Source organism: Mucor velutinosus (genome assembly GCF_035048745.1).
Source record: "Mucor velutinosus strain NIH1002 chromosome Unknown tig00001553, whole genome shotgun sequence".
Classification (NCBI taxonomy): domain Eukaryota; kingdom Fungi; phylum Mucoromycota; class Mucoromycetes; order Mucorales; family Mucoraceae; genus Mucor; species Mucor velutinosus.
The window spans coordinates 1,498,956-1,522,847 of NW_027041930.1; the positions used below are offsets into that span (position 1 = coordinate 1,498,956).

Here is a 23,892-nt window from a genome sequence, read left to right on the forward strand (position 1 = left end):
CAAAGCCATTGCAAAAGGTTTGATTTTTATCCCTTTTTTTTTTATTATTATTGTTTAGTAAGCATTATTTGTTTGGACCCCTTGGTAGTTCTATCCTGATAATGCATAAAAAAAAGGTTTTTGTGTATATATAGTAGGGCGCTAACATGATGATTTTATAGACAAGTTTTGTGCACGATTGTGTAGCGAGGGTAAACAAGAAAAAGAAAAATGACATATAAGCTACGGGCTATATGTACAAACGTAAAAGGATTATATATATATATAAATAAATATAAAAGATGGCTACTTAATTACTAGCACCAATGGCCATCTCTTCAACTTCTTCTTCATTCGCATCAACAAATGTCATCGCCGCCGCTGTTGCCGTTTGTTGAAATCTTTGTCTCAAAGAAGCAATGGAAAAGGCCTCTGGCATGGAGCCTGGCAAGACACCAAGGCGATTGACGATTTCGCTTTCGATCTGGGGATAGATCTCATCACTTGTATTTCCCTTGACATTCACAACGACATCATGATAATGATCCAATAAAGGAGTAGCCATAGCGTGGTGTTGATCAAGACGCACCTTGAACACCTCAGGCGTGTCATCTGGTCTCTTTGACAATGGCTCACCTGTAACATCATCTAAACCAGGTACACGAGGTGGGTTGTAGGATAGATTGTAGACTCTACCAGAAGGGATGTGGATCCAACGATCCATGATTCGCTGCAAAATGACATCCTCGGGCACTTGTAAATTAATGACCAAATTCAATGGCTGCATTAATTTGTTCAATGTAGCATCCAAGGCCTCTGCTTGATGAATCGTTCTAGGAAATCCATCCAAGAGCCAGTTCTAAAGTGAAATATCATTAGACAATGAGGGCCATTATACGGCTGCATTGCACTCTACTTACTGTGTTGCCAACATTTAGTAGTTCAGAATCAATCAGGGAGATGAGCAAGTCATCTGGGACCAACTTGCCATCTGTGACATATTGTTGAGCTTGTTGTCCCAAGGCCGTTTGTTCTGTAATGTTTTTTCTAAGCAAATCACCACTGGATAAATGAGCAACACCAAAGTTCTTTTCCAATCTACTAGACTGTGTTCCCTTTCCAGAGCCCTAATGCTAGTGTGAATCACTACTGCTTAGATGTCTTGCGAATATTACTTACGGGACAGCCGATTAATAACAGTCGTAATGGTTGAATAGCATTTGCTGGGCAATCATGAAAAGCACGAACTTGATTCTTGTTGAATTTGATGGTTCTGCTCAAGTTACGCAACATAAAAAAAAAGGAGATGTGTTGTATGAAATGTAGCCGGAAAAAAAAGAGCAAGTAAAAAGAAAGTTTTTTTCCAAGATCTTTATCGCTTTTTTTTTAGACCAGAAACAGATAGATAAGATTTCATCCAAAGGCTGTTGAATGCCCTATTTGGAAGCGGAATGATAAAAGATTATAAATTATCATCTTGGTGGATGGGAAAAAAAACATAACATATGACTGTAGAGCTACATGTCTGATTTCTGGCATGATTTTCACGTAAAGCACCTATAGAAGACTCGACATGGGTAAAGGTCAAGTCCATGATATAGCAATTCTAAAGCAACTCCCCTAATATTCCTTCAGAGTTCACTTTTTGCAACCGTACAATGAGCATCTGTCATATGCTTCATTGAGAACGAGTTTGGCCAAGTTTGGGCAGGTAGTCATGAATCTAATGACTAGGAATGCTCTGTTTCTTGTAATTCATGAGCAAGATTGATCATGTCGTTCCTGTAGTAGCAACTGGCATGAATAATAGCCTCCAATTACGTTCAACATGGCATCTCATTCTTCTCCATCATACCTTGCTGTGCACTGCATGTGTTGTAATGTACGTTTCTCCCCCTCATTTTTTGTCATTGTTTATCCTTGCATAGTGTGGTACAGTGTGTGTGTGTGTGTGTTGGCTCATTAAATAAACAATGGGAATACGTCTTTTCATTGACGTTTCACTGTCTAGTGACCTAATCGCAATCATCATCATGACCATTGTGCCATTACCAGAAGCGGTTCACCCAAATGTTCCTCTGAGTACGGTAAACGTAAATGACTACGCATCATTGAATAATAACAAACCATATTTTCCTCTCTGGATGAAATCGTATCATTGTCCAAGATTTCTACAAGGCTTTTCTTGCTTGATGCGAAAAGGGGGGTTTTTTTTATTTTGTTCATGCAATAAGCTACGGCATTCAACATCTTCACTATATATACACTGTAAAACATTCATATCCTTTCAAAAATTAAAAGAATCGAGTACCGTACAAGGTGATTGAAGCCGGCATTGGGGAGGGGTGTTTGGGGGGGGGGAAGAACATAACGCGTCTAATTTAACACTTGATAGCATTGATTTATAGGGGGGTTTCATTTCCATTGTTAACAAGCTTACCAACCACATAGCGCATCAAAATTTGCATGAATCAGCTTTACCAAAATCAATATGCCTCCTATTCGAATTAAAAATTGCTCAAACTACAGAACTGCCTTTCCAGTAGATTGCGGCTACCAAAGATGTAATTCATGCCGTGTAAATAAACTCTAGAAAGCAATACATAACCAAATTTGACAGCTTTCAAGCCTTCATACCTTAACATGTAGGCCACTGTGAGCCACCGGAATAATGCCAAACAATTGTACTTGAGTAGTAGTAACTTCCTGACACCTTTGCTCAACTTTTTGGGTAAAACAAAAAAAATATGACCAAAATTCGACCAAAAAGCATGAGTAGTACCTCATGGTTTTCTTCGAAAATCAAACGATCGCATTTTTCACCTTGAAAATAAAGACTTTTACTATGGTATATATCAAATCAAAATGTTTCTCTCGAGCCGAAGCAACCTCTGAAATTATTATTATGAGGTGTTCATATGCAAAATATGGCTATTTTCGCTAAAAACCTCATTTCATATTTAACCAAATTACTCAATAATTTCAGTCAAAACATTTATTACAATTAGCACCATTGGAAGCGCCTTGAAAAGTACTTTAAGAATACATTAGGAAGCATAGGGTGATTATTACAGATTATATAGTCAAACATCGCAAAGTAGATTAAAGAAGTCGAAAATAGACAATATCTGTCCAATCTTGAGCAGAAAAGAGTAATCTGAGTTTGAATGAGTTTTGGCGGCGGCTCGCTGCTGGCTGACCTAAATGCCTTTTCTGTTGTTGATGACAATGCTGATTGCGATGCTGATTAAATGGGGATCATGGAATCGAAAGGACAATTGCTTAGCCCAAATTCTTTTTTTTGGGGTAGCTCAGCCCCATGAAGGTGTCTTTTGCAATGACAATATCTCAAAAAAAAAGTCGCTGTAGAGCTTACACAAGTCCTGTATTGACTTATGACCAGCTCTATGTCGTCATCTTATTGAGAGCATCAGCAGCAGCGAATGATATGATAATTCTATTATCAGAAAATGGCAATTGTGATGTACAAATGCTGCATAAAATTTGGATTGACAATGCTCAACAGTGCAAGGCGAATCGGGTCTCCATCACTAAACGCCCACATCAATCTACAAAGAACGACAATTACTTTTGATGAATCTCGTGGACCAGAGGTCTTTATTCTAATGTAAAGTCTATAACGTATCAATAAATTGGTTTGCCAACCACTCTCTCGCTTGGGTCTTGAAATCATCCTTCATTATTAACCTTTTAGTGAAAGGAAATGGCTTGTTAATGCTAGCTTGCGAGCTGTTCTTTTGTATGAGGTCAAACACAAACGATAAAGCAGCCTGCACGTTCTTGTCGTCGTCTTGTTTGATGGCTTGCTCAATTACTGCCTTGATCAGTTCTAAAACAGGATTGAATTGTGGTTTATCGCCTTGTAGTGTTTGAATTACTTTAAGAATGACGCGTAATACGTTGAGAGAGTCAGACATGGAAAGACTAGGCATTGTCGTTTGAGTAGGCAGAGGTGGCATAGGATATGATGTCGTGATTATCTCTGTCAAAATGAATGTTTGCGTGGTTGTTACATTGATTCTGCTGGTTTCTGTTCTAGTCGTTGTGTTATTCAATGTAATTGTCTTGGTGGCTCCTCCTTCTATCGTATTGCTGAATAGGTTAATGACAGAAGAATCCGGAGCTGTGGTTTGCATTCCAAAAATACCATCAAAGGTGCCACCTGCTGTTTGCGTAGTAGTTACAGTGGTTGTCAAGCTTTGAGGGCTCGCGATTACTGTAACATCATCTTTGCTGGCCTCAGACGTTACAGTAACAACCAAGTTGCTACAGAGGCTGCTGGCGATCGCACCAGTTGCAGTAATTTGGGTACCAAACAGGCCATCAAACAGGCCTCCTGCTGCTTTGGTGGTTGTAGCCGTTGTCGTTATTGTTTGTGGGTTTGCAGTTATAGTGATATACTCTTTACTAGGGGTAGCAGTAATCGTAACAAACTCTTTATTGGGCGTGGCAGTTATAGTGACGTATTCCTTGCTAGGTGTCGATATAATGGTGATGTACTCTCTATTCGGTATAGCTGTGGTTGTTACAGTTTCTTTGCTTTGCGTGGATATAACTGTAACGTATTCTTGGCTAGGGGTTACGGTGATATATTCTGTGGTAGGAGTTGCTGTAGCAGCTGATTTCGTACTAATGATTGTTGTAAAAGAAGTAGCTGTTTGAGTCGTTGTGAAGTTGCTAAATACAGTGGTTGTATTGAATAGCGTTGTTGTTTTCTTTTGCCCAAATAAGTCAAATCCGTCTGTTGTAATTGTCCTTGTAACGGTTGTTGTTGCAGTAGTTGTTGTGAGGGGAATTGTCTCTGTCTTGGTTGTTGTGATGGTGTATATGCCAAATGGGCCTGGCGTGGGTATAAATGTGGTTGTGTAGACAGATGCTGAAGCGTTACAGGTGACAGGTATATCCACTTGTTGGTACCAAATATGGCAATGGTAAGTATTACACCATAACATGCCATTTGGTCACCTACATCTTAGTGGTTCTGGTTTCCTTATACTTGATCCAGGAGATGCGACATCGCTTAAAGAGGCAAGCAGTTCGTCAGGATATTCATCAATATGAAAGTATGGTGTTTCTCTAGAGATACTATCAGCAAAACTAGTAATTGACCCTAAACTCTAATATCATGGGCGTGATGTGAGAAAAAACTGATAGATATCAATAGTTAAGCATTATATTACACTTTCAATATGATGGTTTCTTGACGGTACTGCAACAGCAGCATAAACCGGAGACCTGATCTGAAGTAAAAGATATGAAAAGAGCAACAGTTTCATTCTTGTCAAGAGTGTAAAAACAAGAGAAACTCAAGTCGATGGGATCCAAGTTCAAGTTAAAGCTTTGAATCTAAGCTAGAATGTTTGAAACCTAACTTACATTCTTGATTTCCTCTGCTATTCTTCTTTCAAGATTGATTTGTGGTGTTCCTGTACAGATATTCGCAATACAAATGTTTATTTATTTTTGCAGGCATTCAAGGCATTGTTTGCGATTGCTTATCAGTTCGCGATCTAATACACTTATTAGGCACACTTGTGGAGTGTAACATTTATCCAAGTCATGCTGAAAGGTCGAAAGTGCACTGTTAGGCTGTGTGCATCGTAAACCTTGAAAATAAAGCTCTCATGGCTATTCCTTTATGCTTTTTGTTCTAATATCATCTAAATTGTATTTTATTCATTTTTTTTTGTGAAAAAAAAAGAAGGATAACACTTTTGTTGTGCCCAGAAAAAAGGTTTTGATTTAATTAATTTACGTAGAGCAGAGGGAAGGGAGGGAGGCGAGGTTGTGAAGAAAAAGAATATATGGATTGGAATAAGAGAAAAAAAAAACAAGAGAAAAATATATATAAAAAATAGATTGAAGAAATTTACAACTTGACATTCTTTCTGAGCAGTTCCTTGTAACCGGCAATGGTGCCTTCGAAAGGCTTGACATGGCCATTTTCACAACGCCAGATCTCCTTGGCAACTTGAGAAATCAAACGGAAATCGTGAGAAACAAGCACAACACCACCAGAGAAACGGTTAATGGCATCGGCGAGGGAGTCGATAGACTCCATATCCAAGTGATTGGTAGGTTCATCCAACAAAATGATGTGAGGACGGAGGACAGCTAATTCAGCAAACACAAGACGAGACTTGAGACCATCAGAGAGAGTACTGATAAGAGATGTTTGATGAGCACCGGTCAAACCATAACGACCAAGTTGACGACGCCAGTGTTCGAGATCAGTGGATTCACCAGGGAACTTGTTACGCATGTAATCGATAGCAGAAAGGTTGTTATCGAGTTGATCGTTGGAGTGTTGGGAGTATTTACCGAGCTTCAAGGCAGTGTGCTTTTGAACACGACCACCAGTGGGGACGAGCTCGTTATCCATCAACTTGAGCAAAGTAGACTTACCAGCACCATTGGGACCGACCAAGGCGATACGAGAATCCATATCAACACCCAACTCGAGGTTTCTGTAAAGGCAGTTCTCCATCTTACCATCATAAGCAAAAGAGACATCTTGGAAGGCAAGGACGGGAGGGGGGAGCTTGGGGACATCGGTGAAGGAGAACTTGAAAGCCAAGGGGTTCTCGACCTTTTCGATGAGACCAGCAGCCTCCATCTTGTCAATGATCTTTTGCTTGGACTTGGCTTGTCTGACCAAATTGGCGTAAGTACCAGCGGAAGCAATGAACTTCTTGATGTGAGCAATTTCTTCTTGTTGCTTGGCGTAGGCCTTGGCTTGGTTGACTTCGTTTTCTTCCTTGGTCTTGACAAACATATCGTAGTTACCACCATAGTAGATAAGCTTACGCTTGTGGGTCAAGTGCATCATGTTGGAACAGACACCATTCAAGAAATCTTGAGAGTGAGACACGATGACGAGAATACGGTCGTAGGTCTTCAAGTATTCTTCGAGCCAGACAGTAGCTTCCAAATCCAAATGGTTAGTAGGCTCATCCAAAAGCAACAAGGTAGGCTTAATGAAAAGAGCACGAGCAAGAGCAACACGCATTCTCCAACCACCAGACATGTCCTTGGTCATCTTCTTCATTTGCTTGGAATCGAAACCTAAACCAGCCAACAAAGTACAGGCTCTGGTCTCGAAAGTGGCAGGATCCATTTGTTCAATACGTTCATAGATATCGTCCAACAATGGGTTGTCTCCTCCATCTTCCTCACCGAGAATATCCTCAACTTGCTTCTCAAGACGAGCAACTTCCTTTTGGGCAGAAGCAATGACAGCTTCGACAGCGTTTTGATCAGAAGGTTCAGCTTCTTGATTCAAAAGATAAATCTACATTACAGACACGGGTGTCAGCTAAACCCAGTTTCTCTCAAACACTCCTTTTCCTTATCTAGACTATACTTACATCGATATGCTCAGGGATTTCGATATCACGGCCAGCAAGAGATTCCAAGAAGGTGGATTTACCAGAACCATTAGCACCAATGAGACCATAACGTCTACCAAAATTGAGTTCGATGGAAGCGTTATCAATCAACACACGACCGTGAAAGTTGAGAGAGAAGGAATCAATCTTGATATCTCTGCTTCTCTCTTGAGAGGTGTACACACCAGTAGCAGTACGATCAGTACTGATTTTGAGATTGTCGACACCTAAATCTTCAGATGAGTTGTTTTCAGAAGCCATGATGGGTGTGTTCTTTCCAGAGGACTTGGGAGTTCCCTTCTTGGCAGCTCTAGCTGCGAGACGCTTAGCCTTGGATGCAGAGATGTTGGCACTCATGATTTGAATATTCTTTTATAAATGTGAAAAATGTAAAAGAAAGATAAAGAAAGAAATAGATGCGATCTATAATTGCCAATATAACTAATCCTTGAAAACTTTTTTTCTTTTTTTTTTTTTTTTTCACTCTAAAACCGATCTGTGACTCTTGCGCTTAAAAGTTTTCATTGGCTTGCAATTGACACTCTACCTCTACTGCTAATACTCTGCGCAGGTTGGTGATGATGTGGGTCCAATCTCTGTAGCGTAATAGGACCGACACCTCCTTCTCTCCTTGCTCTATGAAGTAGTTATCTTTGTATCTTGTACAACTTGTTCCGCAGTAGATCCTTCTTATTTAGTCACATTAAGGGAGGTAAACAGATAGTAATCTTTTTCGTTTATCCGCTTTATACATGAGACATTGATTATACATCTAGTTGTCATTCAAAGATAGGCATAAAGACGAGTGTTTGAATCTTTATCTTTTCAAAAGTGCAGACCCGTGAAAAAAAAAAAAAGTCTAGAGCAGACAGTCATTGCTTGGGCTGATCAACATTTATCATTTGGGATGAATTCAACATTTGACTTGGTGGCATCTCATTACGAGAAAAATGCAAGCTCTTTTTAGATCAAATGTTGAGAAGCATGCTGCTTGAAATCAAGCACTCCGCAATAAAAAAAAAAAAAGCAGCGTCTCATTTTCTAAAGCATTGCGCTCTCCAATGTTAGCAAATTAGTGACGTTTGTGTCCCATCTTGCTCTATAAATATCCAAGGTACCAACCAGTCTATACGTTTCCTGCCTGTTGGCAATGCTGAACGCATCTAGTATCCATTCGAAACAGGAGTTCTGGATGTTCAACATGAAACCTTCCATTTAGCGATATCAGAAAAGGCACAATAGACCGAAACATTCCAACGCAGTTTGTATTCCATAGTGCAACAACCCAATGACGATGTGAAGAGTTACACGACCGTACCCATTTTTCAATTGTGGCTTTTCGTTTAGCTTCGAATATACTGACTAGCGTCCAAAATTAACTAGTCTAAAACTGTCATAAAAACTTCACGTTGCGTACAAGGGATCCAGAAGTTTCATACCCCAAAATAAAGGCCACTGCCACTCTCAGTTGTTTTTCCGTGTTAGGAACATTTGATAATTCATATTCAACATCGTCTTCTGTCAACAATTAGCGATTTCATATTATTGACAGATGCAGCTTTTGCATTGAAGTCGCGTTCATCGTTCACCAAAGTTCAACGATGCTAATACATCAGTTAGGCAAAGAAAGTGTATCATATACTTGGGATTCCATGCCATGACATTTGTACCTCAATGTTAGCGATACATTCGGGTCCAAATAGCTCCAGGTTCATGCCTTCTAGATGGCATTATTTCTACAACCCTACCATGAATATCAGCACCACGCTCTCATTTATGAAAACATGTTTATTTTCATCCAAATATTGACAGTAGATCTAGTGGATTGGTTGCTGCATGGTTGAAATCTTGTGTGTATTACGAGAGTAGGCAGCTGTATAGAGAGGGGTCATGAATATGATTAGAGTCATGCAAAATCATATTGAGTGGCATGTTTTGTGATTCAATTTAAGCTAATGGTTGATGTGGAGGCGGTCGAGAAATCATCGTCCATTGTTTCATCGACATCTTCCTGAACTCTGTTCTGACCTGACATGCTCGAGTTTTTCAATTTGAGGTTCTGGATGAGGTCACCCCATAGCAGTGTAGAATTACAGTTTGGACACTCTCCCATCACAGGTATCAGTTCCAATAACGGAGTCCATTTTGCTGCCAAACACAGGACATGGCTTTTCATCGCATAGCACTCGGAGCATTCCACATAGTCTATCGTATCTTCCTATAGTGTCAGATGTGTCAGCAAACGTATGTACATATCACTATCTTGATCTTGCCAATTACGTCTAGTAATGTCTTGGGGCATAGAAAGCAATGTTTAGAACCATCTGTGTTCCTTGACAGCCCAAATCTTGTCAAAACTTCAGTGTCTATATATATATAGTCAGTGAGTAGACCAATGCTCTCGACGTCGAAAAGTGCCATAGATACCATGTTCCTTTGCGTCACGGAGTAGCTCATCCACTGGCCCAAGAGAACAAGTGATCTGCGGTGGCAATGTAACATGTTCTAGGAACAATGATTGTAAATTTGGCAGCACAAAGCGAATTTTAAGTGGAAGCAAAGAAAATGGCTTTGTATTAAGAAGCATCTGCGCTGCCCACATCTTGGTGAGCATCAGATTGGATTTCTTCGTATTCTCTTGCAATCGAGACTTCAATTCAGTATCAATGATCTTTGTATGACGACTCACAAGAGGCTTTTGCCAAGCACACTCGAATTGCAGAGCATGTATCTTTGAAGGAAATCCATGGACAATCATGACATATTGCCTAATGGGTGACACTTTTTTATGAGAATGAGGCCATCGAGCGTCATTGATGCTTTTATAAATATACCAAGGTCTATGTCTTTTGGTTCGATAAGCACCCTGAGTAAGTTCGCCATTATGCTGCCTTAGACGTCGGATGGGATTTGGCGTTGATCCCACATAGACTTTATTTTGCTGGCCTTCTTTTAGGGATCGGATCAGATAGCAACTGTAAAATGAGCAATACACTGACATTGGAATTGAGAAGAGAAGAGAGAGAACAAGCCGTGTTGCGCAGTGGAGCGCAGTGAAGGTCTGGAAGGTTTTTTGCCACTCTACTTGCGGGATCTCAACACATCAAAAAGAGTGCTTGATGATTTCTTTTTTCTCTTTCTTTTCTCTTGTTTACTACTGTTTTCCCTTGAAATAAACGAAAGAAAATGGCAGAATTCGTCAAACTCTCCATCTTTGGCACTGTATTTGAAGTAACAACAAGGTAGCTAACTATATTTGTAATCATTCTTCCTATACGAGTTAACACGTAATAACATTGTTTAGATATGTTGACTTGCAACCTGTGGGTATGGGTGCTTTTGGCCTTGTGTGGTAAGTGAAGAAAGGCAAGCTTGATGTCTATATTAAATGCTGCTACTTGTATGTGTAGCTCTTCCAAGGACCAGTTGACTGGTATGAATGTTGCCATCAAGAAGATCATGAAGCCTTTCTCTGCCCCAGTGTTGGCCAAGCGTACTTATCGTGAACTAAAGCTGTTGAAGGCACTTCGCCATGAAAATGTATGGATGAGAAATAACAGGCATTGTGGATTTGAGTTCTTATATGATATGGAATAGATTATCAGCCTGAGCGATATTTTCATTTCTCCCTTAGAAGATATGTAAGTTTTTTTTTTGTAATACTCGTAACACAAAATAGTGCTTGTAATGACCTGTAGTGTAGTTATTTCGTAACCGAATTGCTAGGCACTGATTTGCACAGATTGCTTCAATCACGTCCACTAGAAAAGCAATTTATCCAATACTTTCTGTATCAAATCTTGCGAGGTCTCAAATACGTTCACTCTGCTGGTGTGATTCATCGTGATCTTGTAAGCATAATAGTGGCATATTTATGCAATTGCGTAGACTGAATACATGTCTATTAGAAACCAAGCAACATCCTTATCAACGAAAACTGCGACCTCAAGATTTGCGACTTTGGTCTTGCTCGTATCCAGGACCCTCAGATGACAGGTTACGTATCCACCAGATATTATCGTGCGCCTGAAATCATGTTGACCTGGCAAAAGTACGATGTTGCTGTTGATATCTGGAGTGCTGGCTGTATCTTTGCTGAAATGTTGGAGGGAAAGCCCTTGTTCCCAGGAAAGGATCGTAAGTATTGTGTTGCCTAGTAGTGAAAGAGTGAGGTCAAGCATCTAACTTGCAATCACCATAGATGTACACCAATTCTCCATCATCACCGAGCTTTTAGGTACACCCAATGACGATTTGGTTGCCACCATTTGCAGTGAAAATACACTTCGTTTTGTCAAGAATCTGCCAAAACGTGAGCCTATTCCATTCAGTCAGAGATTCGCTGGCCAAGACCCTCAAGCCATCGATCTATTGGAAAAGATGTTGACCTTCGATCCTCGTCAACGTATCACAGCTGAAGAAGCATTATCACATCCTTACCTCGCTCCTTATCACGATCCCACCGATGAGCCAAGTGCACCTGAAAAGTTCGATTGGTCATTCAACGAAGCCGATTTACCCATTGACACATGGAAGGTGATGATGTATTCCGAGATTTTAGATTTCCATAACGTTGATAATGTCGATGGATCACAATTCTTGGGCACTCCTTTGACTGGCCCTACCATGGGCAATCCTGATGGTGCCACTGTTGATGGCAACAATGTACCTACTACATCAAATAACAATTTCTCTGCTCAACAATAAGTTTCATGTATAAATAAATCCGCCCCACCCCCTTATATTCCTTTAATATGTAAAGTGAAGCATTATACAGAAATGATTGAATCATGATGAGATGTGAAAAAAAAAAAAGACAGTACAACTCTCCGAATTGTAAATCAAGCGGGGTACGTCAAGCATGATGAATAAAACCCTGTCAATAGCAAGCAGAAACTCATTTTTCTTTACTTTCTCAAATTCATCATGTCTTTTCTCGCTAGACTCTCTGGATCCATTAGACCCATCTCTATCTCTGCTACCAGACACTATACCAGCGGCGCTGTTGGTGCAGGTAAGTTCTTTCAGCAGAATTGTGCTTGTTGTTAGTTCAAGTAGTGCAGAGAAATTGACATGTGCTGGTCCATATAGAATCCATCATCACCAGACTCAAGAATGACCGCAAAACCTACATGAAGGAAAAGAAGCAACCTGACTTGAACGTTGTAAAGGGTCTTTTAAGTGATTTCACCTATTATACCAAGAGCGCCAACTTTGTCGAAGGTCAATCCGAGGAGGAAGCTTGCCTGTCAGTGCTACAAAAGGCCATCAAGCGTCGTCAAGACTCGGTAAGTCAATATGAGGCTGGTGGAAGACCTGAATTGGCCGAGCAAGAGCGCGTGGAGCTCAAGGTGCTTCAATCTTACTTGCCTGAGCAAATGTCTCCTGAGCTCATTGAACAGGAGTTGAGAGGTATTATTCAAGAAGTAGGTGCCTCCACCTCGAGAGATATCGGCAAGGTCATGAAGGCATGGAAACATGATGCTGCTACTGCTGACCGTAAGGTGGTTAGTGATATTGTAAAGAAATTGTTAAATTAGATTATTTATACACAGTGTCAATAAATTGTGATTCGTATCAAGAAATAGTCGAGCGAGCGCTGGTTTGGTATAGTGATGAAGGTAACGAGCTGATTTGTGAGTAGCGGACAACATGAATGGAATTCTAGTAGCCATCTACTTATCGCTGAAGCTAAAGTGTAGCTTGCAGCGCGAAATGATGCTCCTCTTTCGAAAGCGTGAGTGCCATTTTATATGTTGGTAGCTTCGTGCCTTGTGGACGCCCCATACTTTTAGATAGATATATCGCTTCAGACCACATTATTACGTCTGCTTGTCTGTAGTAATACCATTGTAGTAGCACTTTAGCATTTCGCATTACGATTCACATTTAAATGAGCAATCTGCAATAATTGAGTCAGTCAATACAAAGGTGCGCAGCAAAAGCGAAATCAAGAAAACAATCCAGTACCAGTGCTTTTGCAAAAGGCAATCCCCTTCAAACTAGCTCCACAAGTATCAATTGTTTCCATGATAACAGGAGCAATTGATACTGCCAGCTATAACTGGTTTACTCTCCACTTGACGTCTACTTCAGATTGGCCAAATTTTGAGCAAAATCGACTCAATCTGGACCCACCATTTCTTCGTACACTACCGTGGTACCCCTTTTGAGCCCCAAACAGTTGTTAGCAATATCAACAGAGAACTGGATAAGCTGTCCAAAATGGATAGTATTGATTTATAAGACCTCATAAGATACAATATGGCAAGTCACTTTACCTAATATACACTTGATCCATTTATACAATGATTTTATTAACTATTTATTCATAACTACTTAATAAAACTTTCATTCCATACAAAAAAAAAAAAATCGACTCAATTGATCTATCTCGCCCTATTCGACTATGCAAAATGTATTGATCATCCTATACTCCCTTAAGCTTTTCTATAGTGCTTTTCAAGGCACATCTAATGGTGCTATTTGCAATAGGTATTTTGAATAAACTTATGGAGCAGTTTATAAAAATATGGAATCTGCTTTTTAGAGGAAATGTCGAGAATTTGCATATCAAGGTCTTGCAAACTAAGTTTCAGGGGTTGCGTTGGATCAGTAGAAACATTTCGATGTAATATATACCATAGTAGAAGTATTCATTTTCGAGGTCAAAAACGCGATTGATTGATTTCTTGATGTTTTCTATGAGGGGTACCTCATGGGTTCAGGTCGATTTTAGATGAACCCAAAAAAGTTGAGCATAGGTATCAGTGAGTTAATACCAAATCAGAGCAACTGTTTGATGCTATTCTGATGGTCTAAAACGGCTTGTAACATGAGAAATCAAGTCTAACATGCACCCAGATTTCGCTGTGTTTTGCCTATTTTTGAGCAGTAAGAAGCAATGTAGATAGGCTACCTACCCGTATATGAGGGATTCTGTATGCCGCATTGTGGAAGAGTCAGACCCACGGTAACAGGTTGCTTATGTGGGGCTGTTGTGGGATAGAGAGAAGTTGAAATGTGAAACTGTAGTGTATTTTAGAGAAATACATATTACTGTCGCCACGATATCTTTCGTTTATCTAAAAAAAATCTTTTGGATGAACAAGGACCAGAGATCTGAATAGTCCATATCGATGCAAACAGCTCACAAGAGTTCTATAAGAAAAGCATGCTTTTCTTAGCTGCTACTAGACAACCAATATGTAAATATAGCATGACAAACTGGCTTCATTCTGCATTCAGCAGCCGTCTCATGCCGCTGCTGCGAAATTCGCATGTATCCTCTCATTTTCCAACACAAGAAGGGGCCCAGCAAAACCTACATCTCGTCTTGGTATTGGGATGCCTCTCCAATAGTTTCTTGTCAATATAGCTTGTTTTGGTTTAGAATCTACACTTGGCCAACTGTCTATGCCGGATTTGTCGACTTGCTAAATATGGTTGTTTGCAACGTTCCGAGATAAAACATTCAGGCACACGTTTTGTAGACAAATGCAGTGTGTAGCGAGCAAGTATACTTTTAAAAGATGTAGCATTGGTGCTATATTTGCGCTTCCTATGGTTGATTTCATAGTAAGGTTATCGGCTACGGAAAGAAGTATCTTGATCCGTTACTGATTTTAGAGGCCAAGAAATTGCATCTGCGCCATTGGTTCCCTGAATGAATGCTGGCCTGCCAAGGATTTCATTGGGGGTATATATTCTTAAAAATTTGCATAAAATCACTTGGCTATTTTACATCTTTTTATCTCTCAAAATACAACAAAATGGGTGGAGGACCTTTCTATAACCACAACATGATCAACACCATGAATAATTATATACCACTAACTGAGCAATCGCAGCAACAGCAACGAGTAGACGACGAGCATGAGCAGAGAAGACAGCAATATTACACTAGAGTAAGTACCCGCTTACCGAGATGATGTACTTTAACTCAAACTTTCTACAGTCAACGTATAACCCATTTGTTCATCACCAACCAAGCTGGTCATCCAACTCGACATCCGCCTCTGTCGCTTCTGTTTACCCAAGCTACGATCCTTCTGAATTCCAGTTGGATCCGATACCATTGATTGCACCTGAATTACCACCTCGACCAGCAGCCTACCGACATACATCATCTGAAGTGCCATCAAGGCGTACTTCTGTATACAATCAAACGCCTATTCTACAACCAACAACCAGCGTCCAACACAATAACAGCAAAGTGCGATTAGTGTACACAAAGTCTGGTTTCTATCTCAAATCAACCAACCCATTGGAAGATCACAACATTCATGGATTCTTGGCCGTTTTCTCAAAATCAATGGTAGGGGCAATTTTTTGTAATGATTATTGCCTAGTAGAATGGCAGGCTAAACCTCAAATGCAGGATAATGTGGATGTTCTGATAGCGTGGATTCCAGAGTACTTGATTGAACCGCACGACATTGTCAAGTTTATCGAGTTGGACGGTGTGCTGGCTTCTGATCAAGGCTTCCCTAGCATCGATTTGAATTTTGGACAAGCAGAAACCATGACCATTGCGCTCAAGAATGTGTATTCATTGTATGTCTGTCCGCCATCACCCTCAGTACAAGGATCCATTGTTATTACCTCTCGCTCGGGCGATGTGTTGAAGCCTCTATGGTATTCTGCTTCTGAGCAAGCAAGTTATCAAACGGATTCCGCCACATGGCCAGGCTATAATATCATTGATATATTGAGTGCCTTCAACCCTTTAAAGAGGTAAAGTTGTTTAAATCTAGACACCGTATACATGGCGACTAACTTGGTTTTCCTCTAGTTCAAGGGATATGCGGCATGTTCACTTGGTCGAGAATGATACAACACCATTTACATCACCAGCAATGACAGCATCTACGATGATGAGTGTTTCAAACAATGTGCCTGAGAGCTCTACTTTAGCAGCAGTTAATCAACCATCAAGCGACCCTTCCTCATCTACAGCACCAGATCCCATTGTGAAGGCTCTACGAGATGCTCGATGGACATTACTGGAGCGACTCTCAAGAATCACTCAGTATTCAAAGGATACAGCCGTGCAAATGCTGGAGCATCCCATGGCAAGACCCATCCTCCCATTACTACCACCCTCAGTACAAGGACTTAGTCGAAATTACACTGTACAAAATACGCTGAATGAATATCAAATGGCATCACAGTACTTGGCCCATTGGGGAGGAGACAACTCAAATGATCACTACCTAGCGGACGACGTGGATGGATTATTGCATGGTATGCCAGAGCTGTGTGGTCCAACACCAATACATACCAGACGAGAACCTGTTTCGCCAGAAGAATGGGTGCTGTTCTTTGACGATGAAGGCAAGCTATGCGTGTCAGTGGATCACATTCGACAGCTTGTGTTTCAAGGAGGCTTGGATGCTGATATTCGCATTGAAGCATGGAAGTTTCTTTTGGGCATCTATCCGTGGGACTCTACGTTTAATGACCGTGAAGCCATGCGTCGCAGTCGAGCAGAAGCGTATTACAACATCAAGGCAAACTGGTTTGACCATCCCGAGATTCGCAACACAAAGGACTTTCAGGATGAAAAGCATCGCATTGATAAAGACGTACATCGTACAGATCGATCCCAAGAAGCATTTGTCGGTGAAAACTTACCAAACCCTGATCCTCTCATGGCGGTGGGTACCAATGCGAATCTGGAGATCATGAAGGACATCTTGGTCACCTACAATTTTCACAATACCGAGCTGGGCTATGTGCAAGGTATGTCTGACTTGCTGGCTCCCTTATTTGTCGCCATGGGCGATGAAGCGATGGCGTTCTGGGCTTTCACTGCTTTCATGGACCGTGTCCAGTCAAACTTCTTTATGGATCAATCAGGCATGCATGGACAACTCAAGACATTGAACTCTTTAATACATTTCATGGATCCTGAGCTGTACAAACGTTTGGAAGACACAGAGACGTCCAATCTCTTCTTTTGCTTTAGATGGTTGTTGGTATGGTTCAAGAGAGAGTTCGAGTGGGAAGATGTTATTCGCCTATGGGAAGTGCTATGGACAGATTATCTATCCGATAAGATAATCTTGTTTATCGCACTAGCTGTGATTGATGCCCATCGAAAGACCATCCTAGAGGAACTGAATCAGTTTGACGAAATATTAAAGGTAAGATAGTTGTTCGTTGTCAAATCTAGTAGCTTTTTATCAACGACATTGTAATAGTACATTAACGATTTAACTGGTAACATTTCCTTGGAGCCCACCTTGGAGCGAGCAGAAGTTTTGTTCTATCAATTTGAACGTAAAGTAAGAGCAATGCAACACAAAAAGGCAATGCTTCAAGAACAGCTGGAAATTCGATCTGTCTGGAATAGCAGTGAAAGACCTAAAATTCAGGAACGAATCGAGAAACTGGATGTCCCTGCAAATCTTTTGACACTGTTACCTCCTCCATCTCCTCCATCCACGCCTAATCCAACATTTGATTCTGATAAGAAGAGTAAAATTATGTATTAAAGATGATGTTTGCTAAGCGCATTGTTTGCTTGTATAATACAAAAGATAATTGCAAGATGACCATCTGTCAAAAGCAAGTCTTGTTGTGATACAACTTTTGCCATGCGGTTGTACACGCACCAGAACGCACGGGTCTCATTTCCGAGGGTGTGTTTGCGAAATTGCATCTGTATTATGCTTATATTAAATCTGGTTGCTTGCTACTGATGAGCGAATGTATGTATTTTATTGATTAATGAATGAAAATGCAAATGGTAAAGATAACTAGTTTAAATAGCAGTTGAAACAGGGGGCAGTGGCCCTCCCCAAGAGGCCCAGAATGCTTCGCGACAATACAGGATACCAAGCAAAGGAGGGCCGAATAACATGCACAGCCAGAAGAATGAGTTACCTAACCAAAAACGATTCCTAAACAAGGGCATGCGCCCAATGACAATCATAGGTAACTGCAGCATCTGAATAAAGAACATGTACAGTCTAACTTTATGAGTGACAATAATCAACACCAATTCATGAAAGATGGACGACAGCAGAAAGGTGACAAAGGTAGCATTTGTCTTTGACAGCTTGTAGGATTCAATGGACTGAGCATAGACGTGTCGCAAAAGCCAGTGATGCACAGGTTTGTTCCATTTGCGGGCAAATTCGTCGTAAGTAACACTGTTCCACCAGTCATCATAAAAGTTGCGATCAGCAAATCTACAAAACACGAAACGGTTAAATTCAATGGTCACAACAACAAACAAACAGCCATGGTTTTTACCTGCTCAATTCAGCAAATGCGTTCAAAATACATTCAAAGATGATGTAAAAGATGAATAGATAGTTGATCATAAAGGGAAACAGCAGTTCAAGGATAACACGAGGCTCTGACATGTTGGGGTCGTAGAGTTTTGGCAGGATCCAACGTTCTGTTGTTACGTACAGCATCAAGAATGAACCGAGTGTCGCAGTTGTCTTTTCAAACACGTACCAAACACGAATTCTACGGCAATCACATAAATATAAGAATACCCTTCCTCACCTCCTCTTGTCATCTTACTTGTCTGTTCTGGGATATTCCATCCAATACACCAAGCTAGGCACGAGCAGATAGTCCAGGAAATTGGCAATAGTGACATTATCTGGATAACGAGTGTTTCCGTGCACCAATTCCCCCTCCAAAAATGCGATTTCTGATTCCATGTGCTGTATCTTTTCTGCTACTGCGTGTTCGTCCTCCTTGCTAGTTGCGATCAGTTTGGGCAATTCGGCTTTGAGTTGACGCAAACGTCTTAGCTTGACAGAGAGATCACCGTTCAATGCCGTGTACGAGTGCGTCTTCATCATCATGACAATCGTATGCATCGTAAAGAATCCAGATTGTACCCAAGGCCAGTTTCTCCAAAACGTCCAATAAATGTTGACAAACAAAAACAATGCTTGACACGTATGCTGTATGATCACGCCAAATGTTTCATAGGGTAAGATGCCCCACATCAACAGCTTTGAAAAGAGGACACTAAATAAGGTCATTGATACCATGGTCAAATCCGATATTAAAAGAGCCAAACCATCTTCAGAGATCAACCGGTAAAAGCCTAAACTCAGCAATATGCCTTCTTGTTCGTAGCATCGCACAATGGACTGTATAACGTACATGCCCATAGCGATCCAGAAGAGGGTGTAGAAACCACGAAATGCGCCGTTGGAACTGTCCGTATTGGATAAATCAAATTGAGTTAATCTTGCTTTGAAATAGAGTGGTCTCTGTTTCGCCAGCTTGAACTGGAGCTGTGATGTGTTCTTGTTGACGATAGGCGGTGATGGCTGACTGCTCTTGGTATCGTTTGTCACCAGCACAGGCGCTGTAGATGTTCGAGTGATAGATGGCGGTTGTGTCATACTCTTTGAGTATTGAAATAAGAGACAAAGGAAAAAAGAAAATAGGGAGGAAAATACTAAGAAAAACTTGGTTATGTTTGCTTTTATAGTTGTCATTCATGATGGGATCGGATAAATATTCTGCACTTTTTTCTGGTTACACTTCATGACGTTATCTTGTGCTTTCTTCCAAGCTTGTGGATGTGTGGTTGAGTGGGGTAAATCCCATCAAGGGGTACAAATGTGACAACCTGGAGCTCTTATACGTCATGTTTCAATACTTCATTATGAATTTGAACCTCATTGTATGCGGTATCATTGTTGATAGATTGGTTTTCATTGTCCACATACAAGCAATACCTATGACAGCTGCAATTTCTGAATGGATTGGATCTAAAGTAGAGACTTTCCTCAAGTTTGACTCCTTGTTAAATCGCAGATTCAAACAAGAGCATGCTGGCACATGGGAAATGTTGAAATGCGGCATAAACCATTGGTGCCATTATCATTACGACATATTTAAGCATTGCTGATTGGAACAGGACAGCCATAGCTGTTCAGGTCAAGAATTTCTTGATCTGAAGAGTAATTTTATTGCAGGAATCTTCATTGTCTTGACTATCTACTACATTGAGTTACTACATCTTGCATTCCGCATCAGGATATGAGCATTGTGCAGCAATTTAACCTATCAGACAATATAAAAACACATTTGAACAGTAAAAAAAAAAAAGTAGCTCAGCAAGACTTTAAACCTTCCCAATTCGTAAGCCTTTCTTACTAGCTTTAAATACTTTGATTACCTTCATTGAAAAGGCTTCATTCTAATGCTACCAGCCATCCTAGACCACCAATTGAAATGCCGCTCAGCATCTGCTTCAGATTGGACAAACTTTGAGCAAAATCGACTCAATCGATCTATCTCGCCCTATTCGACTATGCAAAATGTATTGATCATCCTATACTCCCTTAAGCTTTTCTATAGTGCTTTTCAAGGCACATCTAATGGTGCTATTTGCAATAGGTATTTTGAATAGACTTATGGAGCAGTTTATAAAAATATGGAATCTGCTTTTTAGAGGAAATGTCGAGAATTTGCATATCAAGGTCTTGCAAACTAAGTTTCAGGGGTTGCGTTGGATCAGTAGAAACATTTCGATGTAATATATACCATAGTAGAAGTATTCATTTTCGAGGTCAAAAACGCGATTGATTGATTTCTTGATGTTTTCTATGAGGGGTACCTCATGGGTTCAGGTCGATTTTAGATGAACCCAAAAAAGTTGAGCATAGGTATCAGTGAGTTAATACCAAGTCAGAGCAACTGTTTGGCGCTATTTTGATGGTCTAAAACGGCTTGTAACATGAGAAATCAAGGCTAACATGCACCCAGATTTCGCTGTGTTTTGCCTATTTTTGAGCAGTAAATGACAATGCAAGTATACTAGCTGCCAGTAAATGATTTGTACCTATTTCTACAGACGCGGATCATTGTAAAAAAAATCAGATCTGGCAAGAAATGGGGAGTTAAGGATGAAGCTCTAGTATGACAGAAGCAAATACGGGAAAGACTCGCTGCTCCTAGTAGTTCAATAATGGCAAGTCATATTGATTATTTCGTAGGCTAGTTACCCAAATTCATAGTGAATCCTGGAATTAGTAGAATATAAAGCATGGCATTTTTTTCATTATCTACAAATGGCTGTACAGATCATCCGGTTTGCATACTGAATCAATGCCGTATGCTTGGAAATTAGCGAGTGCTCTATTCTGTAACAGGAATGCTATCTAAAAGTATGTACGCAACCTGATTTTATAAGTTCACGTTTTATCAGTGTAGATTTCGTTGGGTATCGAGTTCAAAACTTGTTCGTTTTGTTATTCTGTGCAAATGTTCTGGAAATGACAATCTTTATATTTCAAGGACACAATCATGCTTGATGAATTTTTGCAAACATGAATTAAGCTACTAGCTATAAACCAAATGACTTCAGTAACTCTATTATGTTAACGAGTGTTTATGCTTCGGATGGCTCTCTATCTTCGCTTCGCTTCAGTGAGAACCAATCTGCGCAGCAGCAGCTCACGCTACCGTTTGCCTTTGCGTATCGTATCAAAATACTGCTACTTTTATTCTGACCCTCTACTTACACATAAAACCCCTTTGTATTATCTGTAGATCTGATTCTTATGTGATGCCTTGCATCCATATACACGTAGCCACTTCATATACGGGCAAGCAGCATATTTGTATTTCCCCTTTATTCCTTAGCGTCCCTGATACAGCAAAATCTGAGTTCATTTGAGCTGCGTTTTCTTGCTTTCAATGCCATTTTAGATTGTCAGAAAGTAACTGCCAGATGAGAGCAACTGTTTGATACTATTCCGACGATCTAGAACGGCTTCTAGCACGAGAAAACGCGGCTCGAATGCACCCGAATTTCGCTGTGGTTAGCATATTTACGAGTAATAAAAGGCAATGCAACTATGCTGTCTACTTGTAGATATTTCTTGTTGATAGACACATGAGGCATCGCATGAGTCAGTCCTAGCACCACATCGAAATAGTGAAATCTTTGTCGGTCAGTAGAAAAATGTGAATGCTGCTTTTCTAACTAAATTTATATAATACAGACATATGGAACCGTGAGACAAGCATGGGAAAGTAGTGTTAGCAGTGCTGGATGGATTGCGATACTGTGTTCTGAACGTGCTCAGCTTTTACATTGGATTTGCATTGATGAGTTCTATATACCATTCTATTCAAACTCATTTACTTTTTTAGCATGAATGCTAATCGACACTATACCACTAATTCATCTATTGCAAAAATGCGCTAGTAAATCACATATTAGATTCGCTCTTAAAGAATACACTAAATCTCTAAATCTGTCAAAAAATTCAGGGTAGTTTTTTATTTTGATTTCTTATAGTACAAAATTCGCTTTTTGATGTTTGGATACAAGCTTCAAAAATGAGAGTGGGTGTTTTATCGATAATTTACATGCCAGTGTTTCTCAAATCTTCGAGTCGCTTGACAATGAACATGCTAGTGTCAAGGAAACGATCGACACAGTTGGCTAAACAAGCCTCTTCGCTACGATCCAACTTGTTGTTGACCTTGGAGATACACTTATCCTATATGATATCCCAATAGCTTCAATATCAGATGCTTCCTCCTATACTGTCTATCTACTTACCCAACAGCTATCGGTCAAAGAGTGGACAGTTTGTTGAACGCGAGCCTTGGCTTGCTCGGCTTCAAGGAACTATGCCAGACTATGTTAACAACATATTTCCAACATTCCCATTGATGGTGGCATAACTTACTTGACCGAGTTCACGTTGATCGTTTTCTGAGAATTGAGGTTGAGACATTGTTTAAATAATTTAGAAAGAAAAAGAGAAGAAATGTATTGGAATTGTAACGCCAAATGTTAAATGTGTAGGGGACATCCCCCCCCCTCCCTCCAGCTGGGAGACACTAAAGTAGTGTGGCTTATGTATGGAGTTCAAATAGCCAAATGTTTGCATTGGGAAAAAGAAAACTGCAACTGTTCCTGATTGGAAACCTCTCTTTCTCATAAACGAAATATCATGGCACCTCATCCTACACCTCAAATTCATCCTATTCCTACAGAGGAAGTTCAAGAACGCTTAAAGCGTCGTCTCCAAACACCCAAAGCAATGGCACCAGCACCAAGACAACGACAAATCCAAGTTTTATCATGGGTGGCATCCATCGGTAATTGCAATGAGATCAGGCATGAGTGAGCAATTGGTTAAACATGAATGATTAGGTTTGAGTGCTTATGTTGTGCTGTTTGCTGATTTTGGCACTGAAAAGAACTGTTATACCCCAGTAATGTATTGGACATGTCAAATGAATGACATATTTAGCTGACCCAGTGCTGTAGATCCGCGAGTGGTTTCAAGAAAAGAGAAGTAGATTCTGGACATTGAGCGAGCAAGAAAAGCAAGATCTGAAAGACCAAGGAAAGCTGTAGATGGATTGTGTGCATAAATTTTGAACAATAAACGTAGCATTGCATGCCTAAATGGAAAATGGCAGGTTTTCCTATATAGAAACCATTCAAACCCCACCTTCTCCCTTCTCTGCTTTGTGACTAGGATGAAGGTTC

General features: G+C 40.3%; 10 protein-coding genes across 10 annotated transcripts; 4 read left to right on the plus strand and 6 right to left on the minus strand.

Annotated features, from left to right (window-relative positions):
* Positions 1-289: 289 nt before the first annotated feature.
* ATC70_007849 (uncharacterized protein) lies at positions 290-1,272 on the minus strand (the record flags this gene model as incomplete). The annotated part of the gene is made up of 3 exons (XM_064827106.1): positions 290-838; positions 900-1,106; positions 1,159-1,272. 3 exons carry the CDS (start codon positions 1,270-1,272, stop codon positions 290-292), a joined length of 870 nt encoding a protein of 289 aa, XP_064676163.1.
* Positions 1,273-3,614: 2,342 nt separating this feature from the next.
* Positions 3,615-4,952, minus strand: ATC70_007850 (Calmodulin; the record flags this gene model as incomplete). Its single annotated transcript, XM_064827107.1, has 1 exon — positions 3,615-4,952. The coding sequence occupies one exon, from the start codon at positions 4,950-4,952 to the stop codon at positions 3,615-3,617; it is 1,338 nt and encodes a 445-aa protein (XP_064676164.1).
* Positions 4,953-5,869: 917 nt separating this feature from the next.
* Positions 5,870-7,745, minus strand: THI20_1 (trifunctional hydroxymethylpyrimidine kinase/phosphomethylpyrimidine kinase/thiaminase; the record flags this gene model as incomplete). Its single annotated transcript, XM_064827108.1, has 2 exons — positions 5,870-7,291; positions 7,368-7,745. The coding sequence occupies 2 exons, from the start codon at positions 7,743-7,745 to the stop codon at positions 5,870-5,872; spliced, it is 1,800 nt and encodes a 599-aa protein (XP_064676165.1).
* A 1,585-nt stretch (positions 7,746-9,330) lies between these two features.
* Positions 9,331-10,389, minus strand: ATC70_007852 (uncharacterized protein; the record flags this gene model as incomplete). The annotated part of the gene is made up of 4 exons (XM_064827109.1): positions 9,331-9,606; positions 9,669-9,754; positions 9,816-10,156; positions 10,223-10,389. 4 exons carry the CDS (start codon positions 10,387-10,389, stop codon positions 9,331-9,333), a joined length of 870 nt encoding a protein of 289 aa, XP_064676166.1.
* Positions 10,390-10,574: 185 nt separating this feature from the next.
* ATC70_007853 (uncharacterized protein) lies at positions 10,575-12,095 on the plus strand (the record flags this gene model as incomplete). Its single annotated transcript, XM_064827110.1, has 7 exons — positions 10,575-10,630; positions 10,693-10,740; positions 10,799-10,928; positions 10,986-11,029; positions 11,092-11,239; positions 11,297-11,525; positions 11,590-12,095. 7 exons carry the CDS (start codon positions 10,575-10,577, stop codon positions 12,093-12,095), a joined length of 1,161 nt encoding a protein of 386 aa, XP_064676167.1.
* A 219-nt stretch (positions 12,096-12,314) lies between these two features.
* Positions 12,315-12,928, plus strand: ATC70_007854 (uncharacterized protein; the record flags this gene model as incomplete). Its single annotated transcript, XM_064827111.1, has 2 exons — positions 12,315-12,402; positions 12,480-12,928. The coding sequence occupies 2 exons, from the start codon at positions 12,315-12,317 to the stop codon at positions 12,926-12,928; spliced, it is 537 nt and encodes a 178-aa protein (XP_064676168.1).
* Positions 12,929-15,160: 2,232 nt separating this feature from the next.
* Positions 15,161-17,887, plus strand: THI20_2 (trifunctional hydroxymethylpyrimidine kinase/phosphomethylpyrimidine kinase/thiaminase; the record flags this gene model as incomplete). The annotated part of the gene is made up of 5 exons (XM_064827112.1): positions 15,161-15,295; positions 15,346-15,705; positions 15,769-16,124; positions 16,183-17,536; positions 17,594-17,887. The coding sequence occupies 5 exons, from the start codon at positions 15,161-15,163 to the stop codon at positions 17,885-17,887; spliced, it is 2,499 nt and encodes an 832-aa protein (XP_064676169.1).
* A 269-nt stretch (positions 17,888-18,156) lies between these two features.
* On the minus strand, positions 18,157-19,771 carry ATC70_007856 (Calmodulin; the record flags this gene model as incomplete). The annotated part of the gene is made up of 3 exons (XM_064827113.1): positions 18,157-18,586; positions 18,651-18,872; positions 18,930-19,771. The coding sequence occupies 3 exons, from the start codon at positions 19,769-19,771 to the stop codon at positions 18,157-18,159; spliced, it is 1,494 nt and encodes a 497-aa protein (XP_064676170.1).
* Positions 19,772-22,750: 2,979 nt separating this feature from the next.
* HAS1_2 (ATP-dependent RNA helicase) lies at positions 22,751-23,128 on the minus strand (the record flags this gene model as incomplete). The annotated part of the gene is made up of 3 exons (XM_064827114.1): positions 22,751-22,888; positions 22,951-23,019; positions 23,081-23,128. The coding sequence occupies 3 exons, from the start codon at positions 23,126-23,128 to the stop codon at positions 22,751-22,753; spliced, it is 255 nt and encodes an 84-aa protein (XP_064676171.1).
* Positions 23,129-23,347: 219 nt separating this feature from the next.
* Positions 23,348-23,757, plus strand: MAS1_2 (Mitochondrial-processing peptidase subunit beta; the record flags this gene model as incomplete). The annotated part of the gene is made up of 3 exons (XM_064827115.1): positions 23,348-23,495; positions 23,551-23,612; positions 23,668-23,757. 3 exons carry the CDS (start codon positions 23,348-23,350, stop codon positions 23,755-23,757), a joined length of 300 nt encoding a protein of 99 aa, XP_064676172.1.
* Between the last annotated feature and the right edge of the window lie 135 nt (positions 23,758-23,892).